Raw genomic sequence first — 14,469 nt, 5'->3', positions numbered from 1 at the left:
AGTGGTAACATGGAGTATGCAGTAAGGTGGACATGCGGCACGGCGCTTCTGCAGTGAGCATACCTGCTGCCATGCTTGAATTGCAGTGCTCAGGGAATGAACTACGTGCTGCCCAAAGTTGACAAGCACGGAGTCCAGGATCACAGTACAATCCAGCAGCTTCTGCCCTCCACTGCTGGAAAGTGCCATCTGCCCACAGATGCCAAAGGGTTTCACCACACTTTGCATCGTGACGTTTCTGCATTCCAGAAGTTTACAATCCACCTGCGATGAGAACCGGATCTCCCGGCAGACAGGAGCACTGTTCCACTGCTGAAGATACAGGTTCGGTTCTCTGAAGGAAATGATCATGTATTCCAGTTCAGATGGGACATTTTTATCAGAAACGAACGGCTGTAGGTGCTGTGGTGAAGCTTTTAAGAAAATAAGAAAAATAGCAATTAAGATGTGTCAATCCCTCATGGAAACAAGTGAGGTGATGTGTAAATGATTCACTTTGTTCTTTTTTTTTTTTTTTTTTTTTGGTTCTTTTTTTCGGAGCTGGGGACCGAACCCAGGGCCTTGCGCTTCCTAGGTAAGCGCTCTACCACTGAGCTAAATCCCCAGCCCCGATTCACTTTGTTCTTAACTTTAGTATTTGATAGTAATAGATTTAAATAACTGCTGTGAAAAATGTTAAAAACCTTTGAAGTAGCATTTGACATCTGAAAATACACTGTTTTGTTCAGTCAGGTCTCTTAATGAACATTGCTCAAAGGTTACTTTCTCTTCCATAGATAAAAATGTTTGATCACAGTAACAACTACGAGGAGATGACCATCTAAATCTCTCTCTCTACCAACAAAATCTCTAAAACAAAAAAAACACGACTCTAGGAAAAGCAGGGAAACTCCATTCTTGCTGAGAAAGCAAGATGCTTAACAGCAGCTGGTCCAGGTTTAATCTCCCCTTTCTCCAATTCATGTACACTGAATTAACCAGAGAAATAATTGCAAGTAACACTGGGGATTTATAGGAGCGTACTTTTGCTACGTGGGGAATTTATATTCCTTTTAAATGTGTAAAAATATGAGTCTTGTAATTTAATGAGAATGTGCCCATCTTTTATAGAGCAGGTACCTTGAATACAGGTGATAAATTACAAGTTCTTTTGGGATCTATTTTCCACTAATGTAGGATACAGACTAAAATATGCATTTTTTTCAAAAAGATCTTAATTGGTACAACAGCAAAACCTGCAGCTAAAACAAAACACTTCTTGAAAATTCTCTTAGAAAACAGGTCTAACAAAGCATGTCACTACAGTGCCACTCACTGAGGAGTAGGGCCACACCTGCTGCACTCATCAGCCTTAGTAACTCTGGGGTGTCCAGTGCCCGTGCTGGCAGCTGAGGTGCCGTGTGGGAAACATGCAGGACTATGACAAATGACACTAAGTAGGTGTTCCCTTGATGCAGAAATGACGCCTACCTGTGCCGAGTTGGTCCAGGTGATGGCAAAGACGGAACTCCAGGTGAGCGAGCTGGAAGGACACGCAGAGGGATGGGACAAACCACGGGGTGAAGCACGAGTCGACTCTGGTGCAAGCAGCCAGGGCTGTTGGAGTTACAAGCGGCTCACAGGTGCTTTGAGAACCAGATTCACTTGCAGAGCTGTGGAAAACAAAAGACGCTAAGCAACCTCCATTTCCCAATATCACAGAAGGACATTGTCTTTATAAAAGGCCTTTAAAGCCAGTACTGAAACTCCTACAATCAATATACTAATCATTAACTCTCATGTACTACTGTCACACAAGAGCGTTTTACTTATAAATTCAGTTTATGTTGAATATGCTACAGATATTTGCAGAAAACTTTCAAATTACTCTTCAGCCTCCATACATGTTGACTTAGATCAAATCCCGTTTTTGCCTATAACTCTTTTCACAAAACTTATGGACGGTTTGGTGAACTATTGTAAAGGGGACACAATTCTGAGCATGCCTTGGCTGCTGGAAATCCTAACCTTTCCTGTGTCATGGCAAACGTCTCAAGGTTGTTTCATGTCTCTATATTGTCCATACTTACATTCTGTGAGGTCATCTAGACTCGTTATTGAAGACCTACTGATATTGTATTAAGTGGCATAAAATTATAGCCATGTACAAAGAATGTAATCTTTGGATGGGCAATCACGCTATGAGAATTCTCACTTCACTTGCCTATCCTCTCGAAGTTACATCCTGTGGTCATCTGGCCAACATGAAGAGTTGAAGGCATCCGTCTCGGAAGAAGTAAGCCCTTGGCTTTCAAAAATCCACAACCCAATTGGTGACACACTGCCATTTAAACACCATGCAACAGAATCATCTCCTGGAGACGGAGAGTTGATGTGCTATCGGGGTGGACACAGGAGAGGAACTCCGGGCCTTCCAAACAAACTATAGCTCACATCACTTTTTTGGGCTGACGGGTATGGCTTAAGTTCTTAGGGGATGCAACACTATTTAAATGGATTAGTTTGGGAAGTGAGATGCTTGCACTGAGCAACTATGATACACTTCTGCATTATTTTGGACAATGACCCCTCAATTATCCTTGGCTTCACCCAGCAAAATATATAGGGTACAATCAAGAAGAGTGCCAGCCAGTTAAAGGTTCAATAAGTGACTTATTCTTTTGCTCTAAAAACTTGGATGGGGAAAAAAACAAAACAATGCAGCAAAGAAAGTGACTTGAAGTTTATGGGCTTCTGGGTTGTAAAACCCGAAGAGCAGAACAAAAGCAGCCACCTGTAGTTTGCTCAGACATGACACTCAGCTGTTCTGTAACCTGAGTTAAGAATGCTAAAGTGTGAGGTAGAAAACATCTACTGTCCCTTTCGAGAATCTAACAGAGAGTAGCAGACATGGGTTAGCAAAAAAACGATTGGCAGCAGTTTCCCATCCATAATCCCCTATTCCATCTCCCCTCACCCTTCTTCTATGAGGGTGTTCCCCCATCCACCCAACCCCCCTTCCCGCCTCCCCACCCTGACATTCCCCTACACTGGGGGGGTCTAGCTTTGGCAGGACCAAGGGCTTCTTCTTCCATTGGTGCCCAACAAGGCCATCCTCTGCTACATATGGGTCTGTCCATGTGTACTTTTGGATGGTGGTTTAGTCCCTGGAAGCTCTGGTTGGTTGGTATTGTTGTTCTTATGAGGTTGCAAACTCCTTCAGTTCCTTCAATCCTCTAACTCCTCCAATGGGGACCCCATTCTCAGTTCAATGGTTGGCCAGCATCTGTTGTCATCAGAGTTTTTGATCTTTGCCATCCTGATTGTTATGAGGTGGAATCTCAGGGTTGTTTTGATTTGCATTTCCCTGATGACTAAGGATGTTGAACATTTCTTTAGGTATTTCTCAGCCATTTGAGATTCCTCAGCTGAGAATTCTTTGTTTAGCTCTGTACCCCATTTTTAATAGGGTTATTTGATTCTCTGGAGTCTAACTTCTTGAGTTCTTTGAATATATTGGATATTAGCCTTCTGTCTGATGTAGGATTAGTAAAGATCTTTTCCCAATCTGTTGGTTGCCGTTTTGTCCTATTGATGGTGTCTTTTGCCTTACTGAAGCTTTTCAATTTTATGAGGTCCCATTTGTTGATTCGTGATCTTAGAGCAGAAGCCAATGTTCAGGAAACTTGAAGTTCTTGTCATACAGATCTTTCACTTGCTTGGTTAGAGTCAACCTGAGGTATTTTATGTTATTTGTGACTATTGTGAAGGGTGTTGTTTCCCTAATTTCTTTCTCAGCCTGTTTATTCTTTGAGTAGAGGAAGGGTACTAATTTGTTTGAGTTAATTTTATTTAAAGCCACTTGCTAAAGTTATTTATCAGGCTTAGTAGTTCTTTGGTGGAACTTTTGGGGTCAGTTAAGTATACTATCATATCATTTGCAAATAGTGATATTTTGACTTCTTCCTTTCCAATTTGTATCTCTTTGACCTCCTTTTGTTGTCTGATTGCTCTGGCTAGGACTTTTGGAATACTATATTGAATAAATAGGGAGAGAGTGGGCAGCCTTGTCTAGTCCCTGATTTTAGTAGGAGTGCTTCAAGTTTCTCTTCATTTAGTTTGATGTTGGCTACTGATTTGCTGTATATTGCTTTTACTATGTTTAGATATGGGCCTTGAATTCCTGATCTTTTTAAGACTTTTAATATGAAGGGGTGTTGAATTTTGTCAAATGTGTTCTCAGCATCTAATGAGATGATCATGTGTTTTCTTTTTTCTTTGAGTTTGTTTATGTGGTGGATTACATTGATGGATTTTCATATAGTGAACCATCCCTGCATCCCTGGGATGAAGCCTACCTGATCATGATAGATGATCATTTCGATGTGTTCTTGGATTTTGTTTGTGAGAATCTTATTGAGTATTTTTGAGTCGATATTCATAAGGGAAATTGGTCTGAAGTTCTCTTTGTTTGATCTTTGTGTGGTTTACATATCAGCATGCTCTCTTAAACATCCCTCTGTGGTTCCAAAACTCAGAGCAGAGTTCCTCAACTGCTCTGCTTCCTTTGTCTCATGGCCCTCCATTTTGAGATTAGACTTGCTTTTTCCAACTTAATTCAATATTAATTATGATTTCTTATGTTAAATTCTAAACCAATTATAATTAAATTTCTTTAATATCAATTTCTATTTGAAAAGTTATTTATCCCAAACAATTTAAAATAAGAGGAATTTCAAAATATTAGGTAATGTGAATCCCCTACGCCCCACTCTGCACACACCCCCTGCCCAAAGGTGTGTGACCGCAATGTCAACAGCTCAATGAAAAAGTGCTTTCATGTGATGAGCTGCATATATTTCTGTCTTCTAAGGGCTTCACACTTCAACAGTGCCAAAGTTACAATAGAAATGTTTGAGTGCTTCAGTGTCAGAGGAGCTGGCCTTGTGTAGAGAACGACTTCCCCTGGTGAGAATACACTCTTCCACAATTCAAATCAAGAAATAATTTCTAACTGGATACTCCTAATAAAACAGTTTTAAAAAATTAGCTTAACTGCCTCCAGCTTATTCTCTGAAATCTCCTGGATTTTGATGAGGTAACCTCTCCTTTGAGGAAACAATCTTCCTCTACATTTGCTAATTCCCTGGAGAGTTGGTGCTCTTTGACTTGTAGTAAAATCAAGACCCTGCTTCTTACACATGCTTTCACTGACAATATGGTATATTGGAAGGTAATTATTTTTAAAGAGCCTAGATGACCTGGAAATAGAATGTTTAAGGTTAAAAACATTACTATTATGAAACATACAATGTAGTCTATGAAAGACACTACAGACCAAAATGCTAACTAGAGTTACTTCAGTGTAAGAGCTCCAACAAGTACACATTATTAACACAAACAAAGAAAATCATTTGTCACTATTTAAAACATAAAGTAGACATCAAAACAACACAATGTGTTATGATTATTACATATGGACAGAATTAAAGTTACATAAACAAAACAAAACAATGGAGTGGTGTATTAGTGTGATCCAGTGAGAAAAGGGAGTGGACCAGGAACTAAGGCAGCAGGCACTAAGGCTGATCATGAAGAGGACTGGGAGGTGAGACAGTGAAAGGAAAGAACAGCAGGGCCTCATGGCACGCTCACAGCACAGGTGGGCTTACAGCACACACAGGCCATGGAAAGGGCCCTGATTGAGGTTTACATTCTTTAACTGTCACAAAAGTATAAGCAGAGAGGCTTATCAGGGAAATAAAGCAGAAGACATGCTGGATATTTGCTGAAGTTATTTTTCTTTAAGTTTAAAAATACACCAAGCAGGCAAATACCAGAAATGGACATAATGTAGAAGTATAATATGGACTAAGAAGTTCTGGAGGCATGATTCAGAATACCTGAAGCCTACAGCTTCTGAAACTGTGACCAATGTGACCTCATGGGGCAAACGTCAGCTCTTTGAACTTGGTTGGCCATGCTTGCCTACTGTCTGCAGGTTTACCTCTTAGAGTTAAAAAAATCTTTCATGATGAGCATATTTGAAAACCTTGATTTTAGATGTAGACAGTTACATCTATGTAATCTTCCTTTTCCTGCCTAGTTTATCTCTATAACATTAATTACTCTGTCAAGATACTGAGCTATTTCCTCTGATTTTTGGGTTCAGGATAATGGATTTTTTTTTGTTTGGTTTCATTCATTATTTTTACTTTACAATTAGGGAAGAGGAAGAGGTTCTTTTGCAAGGGTTCTTAGGCTATATTATGAGTGAAAGGGCAGTGAGCTTTACTTCCTTTTATCTACAATTCAGGCACAGGCTAGTATTAGATAACCACACTTAGCCTAGTGAAGAGGCACAGGAGAAGAGAAATGTCTGCTGAACCATTCGCTGCTCCTCTCATCTGGCTCTCTGTTACCTTTGGTCATCTGTTGTATTTTGATTGTTGTTTAGGACGATTCTCCACAGATCTGAGGACACCAGTTTCTTCTGGTCATGTACAAGATTGATATCTGGCAACTGCAATTCACAAACTTTGCTTTCAGACAGACTGAATTCTTGAAACGCAACAAAAACCTTCTGGAGTTCATCCCAATATTCCAAACTACAAGGGACCTATAGGAAAATAAAGAAACCATTAAAAGTTGTAAGTCGGAAACTGTGGAGCTAAAGAGGTGGTTCAGAGCTCTTGCGGGATTAACATGTCCAGACTCCAGCACCAAGATGGCAGCAGCTCACAACTCTCTGTAGCTCTAACTCCAGGAGATGACCCTGACTTCTCACCCTCAAGGGTACCGCGCATGTACACTATGCACAGTCACACACGCAGGCAAAACACCATACACATAAAATAAATAAGTAAAAATTAATTTATTAATTTTTACTATACAGTGTACTTGTTGAAATGTAAATTAAACTGTCAAGGAAGACTTGATAGGAAGACAAAAAGGTATAAAAGACGGTGCTTTAGGAGCACCAGTTTCATTAACCCGGTTTACTCTAGAAGAATCATTAAAAAAAAGACTCAATAGTAAAAACACCCACGGTGAGAGCAGGCAAGGCTGGAGTTAACATGCTAATACATTAAAGGAATGGTGAGAGGCAAGTACTGATTAAAGTTCCTCTGTAGTAAAAGAGCACTTTCAGTCAAGCAGCGGAAAGATGGAAATGCCAAAGAGATCACCATTGCTCCTACAAAAGTAAACTTAGGATAAATTGGAGAAGCTACAAAGTGAGAACATGAAAGAAAGTTGTTAATGTTGATTTTGAAAGAACAAAATATCACTATGTATGTAACAAAACTTAAGAGTTAGAAAAAAAGCTTCATTGATAAAAATTAAATATAAAAAGAATGCACGCTAAGACAGGCAAGACTTAAAGACAGACTGGGACTATTGGTTCAGGAGAGCTCTTCCAAAGCATGGGAAGCACATGAAGAGTGGGCACATGTGCTTTACAGAGCACACCAGTCAAGCTCCACAGCGCAGCTGTGCTTGAGGTCCCCAGGTCAGCATCCTCAAGTCTTTCTGCATGGCCCTTGGTGGAAGACAAGGGGAGCCCAAGGCAAACGTGGTGCTCACGCTGGTTGCCGGACTGTCGGTAATGTTGTCTTTTATTTGTGATCGTGGAGTCTTACACTTTCCACAGCACTCATAAAACACTTACCAGCTTTCATAGGGCTAAAGAACAGATCCTAACAGCAACCATTTCATAGAACAAATAAAACTGTCCCATAGACATGAAAAGTCACCATTATTGATACTTAACAAATATGAATTAAGCAAATATGTAACAATGAAATTAATTAATATTAATCTATGTATTTATTAATTAATATATGCATTAACCTGGCAGTTTAAGAAGATTGATACTCTGCTTTTTGCACAGGTGAGTGAAAACCCCCACATTCCTAGGTACTGTGAATTAAGTGCTTATTTCTGATATTTAGATTTCACTGTTACTGATGGTATGTACATGTGTGTCTCTCTTATATATTTTATTATGTTTGTACATGTACTTCAAGAGGATTAATAGGAAAAGTTGAAACAACTCAAACATCTATTAGTGGGAACTGCTATAGATTTATAGAGTGGATTAACACAGAATGATTAAAATAAATAACAAATACAAGATACACAAAAGATGCACAGGATATGTTGTTAAACTTAACATTTTAGTTTTAAGATGACATGTGGCTAATCCTATTTGTCTTAAAAAAGTACCCTCGTGAAATGCGTTTGCTGTTTGGGAAGCACTCCCTTCTCAGAGCTGATACTACCTTTTCCTGTCGTCTCTACTAGTCTGTGCCTCCTGAACCCTTAACTTCTTACATATTAGACGACACTAGACTCTTGAGACCCTCAGGAGAAGGAAGGGCATATTACTTTAAAATTTGTTTTAGCATTTAAATCAGTTTTGAGGCCATAATAAGATCTGAAAAAAAAAAAAAGCTTCCGAAGTAAACTTTTCCTTCCTTCCTTCCTGTTTTCCTTCCTATCTTCTTTCCTTCTGCCTGTTTTCCTTCCTGTTTCCTCCTTCCTTCCTGTCTTCCTTCCTGTCTTCTTTCCTTCCTATCTTCCTGCCTTCTCCTTCCTGCCTTCTTCCTTCCTGTCTTCTTTCCTTCCTATCTTCCTGCCTTCTCCTTCCTGCCTTCTTCCTTCCTGTCTTCTTTCCTTCCTATCTTCCTGCCTTCTCCTTCCTGCCTTCTTCCTTCCTGTCTTCTTTCCTTCCTGTCTTCCTGCCTTCTCCTTCCTGCCTTCTTCCTTCCTGTCTTCTTTCCTTCCTATCTTCCTGCCTTCTCCTTCCTGCCTTCTTCCTTCCTTCTTGTTTTCCTTCCTGTCTTCTTTACTTCCATCCTTCCTGTCTCCCTTCCTTCCTTTCTTCCTGCCTTCTCCTTCCTTCTTCCCTTCTCCTTCCTTCCTTGCTATTTTCCTTCCTTCCTTCCTTCCTTCCTTCCTTCCTTCCTTCCTTCCTTCCTTCCTTCCTAAGTGATTTCTAATGTATTTTACTCTTACCTAAAATGTGAAGGACAGAGATCAGTATCAACTGCTGTCCTTAATCACTTTTCACAGTCACTGAATCTGATTGGTTAGATTGGCTGGCCAGCAAGACACAGAGATTCTCCTGTCTTTACTTGTAGCGTGGGTATTACAGGAGTAGCTACAACAGCCTTTCATTAGTGCTGGGGATCTGAACTCAGGTCCTCAGGCATGGTCAGTGTCTTAACATTACTTCTGCTATAATAATACACCATGACCAAAAGCAAGACTGCGGGGAAAGGGTTTATTTGGCTTATAGATCCATATTGTAGCCCATCATTGAAGGAAGCCTTGGCAGGGACTTACACAAGGCAGGGACCTGGAGGCAGGAGCTGATGCAGAGACCATAGAGGAGTACTTACTGCTAACTGGCTTGGTCCTCATGGCTTGCTCATGCTTAGAGAACCCAGGCCCAGTAGTCCAGGGATAGCACTACCCACAATGGGTTGGGTTCTCCCCCATCAATTAAGAAAATTAAGAAAGTGCCTTATAGATTCATCTTATGGGGGTATTTTCTCAAGTGAGGGCTCCTTCTTTCAGATAAGCTTGTGTCAAGTTGACAGAAAGCTAGCCACTGCAGACAGCAAATAGCTCACTGATTCACCTCTCATGCCCCATAAGTGCAGGATTTTGACTGTGCATGTGTGAGGGGGTGACGCTGGATGAGGAAGAAGAGAAATGAAGATTCATGAGTACGCTGAAGCAGACGCATATGTTTGGGGAACTTAAAGGTAGCATATTCATGGAATTCAGTGTTAGTTAGGCATGGTGGTATGCACATGTAACCTCAGCACTTGTAAGGTAGAGGAAAGATAACCAAAGTCCAAGGTCAGTCTTAGCTATCAGGAACATAGGGAGTTTAGGGCTAACCTGTGCTAAAAGAACAAAACAGTAAGAAAATCAAGAAACAAAATGAGACAGTAATTCTCATTTCTTGCTACTCATGTAAGCTTGTCCACAGCCTCTCCTCTTTGGGTCATTGTTTCTGTATCCTCTCCAATCGGAAATACTGATTTTATTATTCTCTTGTGTCGAAATCCTCCCTGTCTTTTAAAGCCCAAATCAAATGCTTTCTTTGAGTTTTTTCAGAAAGCAGCGAGCCTGCTCTTTAGATTAAGGGACCCACAACTAGGGGCAGAAAGAATGTGGGAATGGGTGCATAGGAATCTTAGAAAGGTGTGTAAGAATCTTGGTGGAAACTTTTGCAAAAGTACATTAACATATTTCAGATAGCAGAATGTAAAGTTCTACATTCTTGGTAGAGAGGTTTACATCTTCAATATAGTTGAAAATATGTTTCTGGCCCAGAACCAGAAGTTCTACATCAAAGTTAACACATAATAACCAATGAAAACTGGCTGTCATACTGAGAATCAGAAGGAAAGAACAGCAGTCAGTTCTAATGGAATCAGAGGCGATTTGAGATTGTCCAATCTGGAAGCAGTGTGGGAATGAAAAACGGCTGCCCAACACTAGGGACGGAGGGAAAACAACTGTGAAGTTTAGAAAATGAGGAGTGCTAAAGAAAAGTGTGGAACTCACAACTGGTCAGGGGCTGGCTCAACAGTTAACACCCCTCAACTGGAATATCCAAAGACTCAGAAAATTCTGGAAATAACAGAAAACTACTATAGAAATAGGCTCTACTACATGACAACCATGTGCTTGTCAAAATTTTCAGTTATATGTCCTATTTTTATTGTTCAATGGAGAGAATTAATAATTCACATGAAATCTTGTTGAAAACATTTAAATTATATGCTTATTCATATATTTACAAAAGTTAAGAATATATTTGACTTCAGCACAAACCCTTTGGCTATAGACATAAAGAAATCAAGATGCAGCTAACTGGAGAGCTTTCTTTCTATTGGTTGGTTCTCAAAAGGTCAGAAGGTGCTATTCAGGGAGCTGGGAGAGAAAAGGTTATCCACAGTCTCACTTATTTATGACAGCTGCACTAAGTCCTCTGGGCAATAGTGGCACTAAGTGTCAGGGGTGACCCACTGTTTTCTGATTGGATCTGAGGGTTCCTCATGGGGTACCACTGCCTTCTGATTGATTTGAGGATTTCGCCACAAGAGCAAACTCATGCCTGGTTTTGTAAACCTGGTCAAGGGCTTGTGGCTGGGGAGGTGCTGAGGGGCAGGCTTACTATTATTAATATTGTCTTGAAGATGCATGGACTGAAGGGTATACTGATGGAAACACTGACACACTATAGCTTCCACAATGATGTACACACACACACACACACACACACACACACACACACACACACACACTTTTTACTTTTTAAAATTTTCTTTAGGGGAGGTAGGTTACAAGCGCAGATGATGATATGAAGGGACAGGGAGATGAGTGGGATTGGGGAACATGATGTGAAACCAACCGAAGAATAAAAAGTTTTTAAAAAGGAAGCTAAAAAATAGTGTCTTGTTAAATAGTCATTGTATCAACCTATGTCTTCTACCCACTGTTTAAATGTACATGTTGTATTCGGCCTTCATCAGAGAAGCTTTTTAGTACAGTAACAGTGATTAATAAAAAAGAGAATCTCATAACTGGCCGAAGTGCTGAGAATAGGCAGTACTGGACTGCTCAGTTCTAGAAGGGGCATCTACAGAAGTGGGAGGAGCCGCAAGATGGGGAGATGTGCATAGCACAACTGCAGTGCTCATCACCTCAATGTGGCTATGGTTCCCTGTCCACCACTGTACAAGACAGGCTCTGTCAGCAGTGGCCTGTGGGACTACTGGTAGTTACTGGCTGCTAGTGCAAGAAGTGTCATTTTTTCAGGGGTGTAGACACTGCTAAGTTACTCACAGTCCAGTAAATAACCTCTCAGCTATGTTCATATAAGCAACTATAATTAAACTCAGTGGGTTTTACACAAAATGAAGACACAAATGTAGGAGATACTCTTGGAAGAAGAAAGGTTTCAGCAGGAAATGGATGTGAAAGGGGAGGGTGACACCAAGTTTACACATAGATGAAGCTGCAAAGCATTCGTTAATGAAAAAGAGGAGTAGGTATATTTACCCTCAGCACACTAAAACACAAGCTAATACACATTCTTAGTGTTTTAAAGGTGGTTTTATTTAGTGTTCAGATGGTCTTTATATTATCACTTCATTCTAACATTCAAAACAAAAACCTCGCCAGTGTTCCTTGTGGGACAGATCCTGGACCTTGGCACCTTTGGAGGATCCTTGTCTTATAATGTCACGTCAGGGTTTCTTTCTTTTAACTTTATCTTATTTTTATTGATAATTTTTCTCTCTTTCACCCTACAGGTCTGTTGGGTGTATATTACAGCTCCCAGTTTAGTGTTTTTATGAGATTCTCGAGTACCCTGTGAGTGGGTCTCTGCATCTGTATCTGTATTCTGTGCCTTTTCTTGGGCACTTTTTCTTCTGTTTCCCTGGCCCTATTTTGATGTGTTAGTTTTTGTTTTATCTTAGTATATTATATTTTATTATTTATCTTTTAGAAGCCTGTTTTCTTTCTCAAATGAGAGACCAAAATGGGGTTGGATGCAGAAGGAGAGAGGTAAAGAAGAAGTGGGAGGGGCGGGGGGGGCATGAAACCATATCAGTATATATTATGGGGGAAAAATCTATAAGAGAGGAAAAAAATCCTGGTCCTGGAAAATAAACCACAGCTTTTGGGCAACTTAATGAGTATAAACTATACATCCCTAATTTGTAAAATAAGTCTAATAGAACTAAATTGTTTTAAAGCCAAAGCAATTAATTTTATCTTAATGCCATTTGGGGGATATAGAAAAGATGCAGCAAAATTTACACTTCTAAAAGATTCTAGAGGGTTGGGGATTTAGCTCAGTGGTAGAGCACTTGCCTAGGAAGCGCAAGGCCCTGGGTTCGGTCCCCAGCTCCGAAAAAAAAAAAAAAAACCAAAAAAAAAAAAAAGATTCTAGATAATATAGAAAGTGAATTTAAGCAGCAAGTGTGGAGGGAAGACAATCCACTAGGAGATTTAAGGTCGAGATGTTAAAAGCTGGGGTAGCAGGGGAGACTCCTGGGACCTAACCGTCAGTCCAGACTGCTCAGATAAGAGGGTGACACCATGTCAGGTAGTATGTGTAGGGTAGAGGAAGGGTAATCCTGAGTTCTGGACAAACTGAAGTGGAAACACCAATAAGCCACTCTAGTAGGAGCAGTGAGGATCCAGACACTGCAGAGACTGCAAGGTGTTGACTGTGTTGATGCTCAACTCACTCCAGGTCATCCCGCCCTACCCCTCCAGCAGGGGCTATGGAAGCACAGTGACTATTGAGGTCTGGTTTATTTATGTGCTTTTAGTGACGAAGTCAGGAATCTGAAATAGGGAGCTGACTGGGGGACAGAGAAGAATAGAGACAAACCAGTCTTTAGACAGGAAGGGATAAACCTCAGTGAGATGGTGAAGGGGAGGAGGGAAAGCAAGGGCTGTGTTGCAACTGAGTCTTGACGTACAAGAGATAGGGTCAATGGCTGAGGTTTTAAAATGAACCCATAGCTCCTTCTTTCAGACTTTTTTGCATGCTATGTTCTTGGCATGAAACTGTAGCAGCTTAGGGGCTTGCATGTAGCATATTCTGAGCAACGTTTTCAAATGATTTAATACAGCTGCGGTTCACCCTCCTGTACTACTCACACTCCCAATTAATGAACAGAGTTAGCTGGTGAAGAGATACCAGTGTCGGCTTTAGTGCTGTGTTAGTCTACATCACCCCAGTGCAGCAGTTCTCTCATTTAGAAAGGTTTGCCATGGGCCCATCTGTGAAGAACCCCACTTTCTGCGCACTCGCTTCCTTTGTCTCCCAGTTAAAGCTGACACCTTTAGCTAGTTTCTAGATAAGTAGTGACATAAGAAAACTAACAATTGAACATGGTCACATTGTTCTTACAGCTTCATATGGTAGCAATTAATTATTCCCAAGAAAGAGTTGGCTCTGTTTTGTGTGATCTATTTAAAATAATTTTAGTATGAGCTTTTAGGTTTGAAAGAGACCATGTGAGTGATTTTTAGTTATATATCTTTAACAAAGGATTTATTACTAATGCCTGTGCTGAATAACTTGAAAGAAAGATGACTATTCCAAGAAAGGTTGGTTGCCAAAAAATAGTTTAGAGAGCCTGACTATCTAGTACTGAGTCATGGGAAGTGGGAACAAGTAAATTGGTTTCCCTGGAAGACATTCCACATGGAGCACATGGTACATTTCAAGTGACTGTCAAGATTATATTTTTTTATTACATTTTGTTTTCCTATTCACTATTTGACAGGACCTAAAAAATTAGCCAGCCATACATAATAAACTGCACTCTAAGCATATGTGGCCTTTGCATATGAGTATGTTTTATGCTGTATATCTGCCAGTTGGTAAAAGCACATCTATTTATGCATTTAAAATGTTATTTCACAATTTGTTTCCACTTGATG

At 40.3% G+C, this 14,469-nt stretch overlaps 1 protein-coding gene across 12 annotated transcripts in view; it reads right to left on the bottom strand.

Moving 5' to 3' along the window:
• The window catches only part of Vps13b (vacuolar protein sorting 13 homolog B), a 570,082-nt gene that overhangs the window by 102,338 nt on the left and 453,275 nt on the right, over positions 1 to 14,469 (bottom strand). For all 12 annotated transcript variants that reach the window (XM_087557395.1, XM_087557397.1, XM_087557399.1 and 9 more), the window contains 3 exons: positions 6,402 to 6,598; positions 1,471 to 1,652; positions 64 to 413 (listed from right to left, as the gene is read on the bottom strand). In XM_087557395.1, the coding sequence (XP_087413521.1) occupies positions 64 to 413; positions 1,471 to 1,652; positions 6,402 to 6,598 (729 nt within the window). The remainder of the gene's footprint in view (positions 1 to 63; positions 414 to 1,470; positions 1,653 to 6,401; positions 6,599 to 14,469) is intronic.

Source organism: Rattus norvegicus, chromosome 7, assembly GCF_021556685.1.
Source record: "Rattus norvegicus strain SHRSP/BbbUtx chromosome 7, alternate assembly SHRSP_T2T, whole genome shotgun sequence".
Taxonomy (NCBI): Eukaryota; Metazoa; Chordata; class Mammalia; order Rodentia; family Muridae; genus Rattus; species Rattus norvegicus.
Note: the sequence above shows the minus strand (reverse complement) of the source record. Positions and strands in the feature narration are given on the sequence as shown.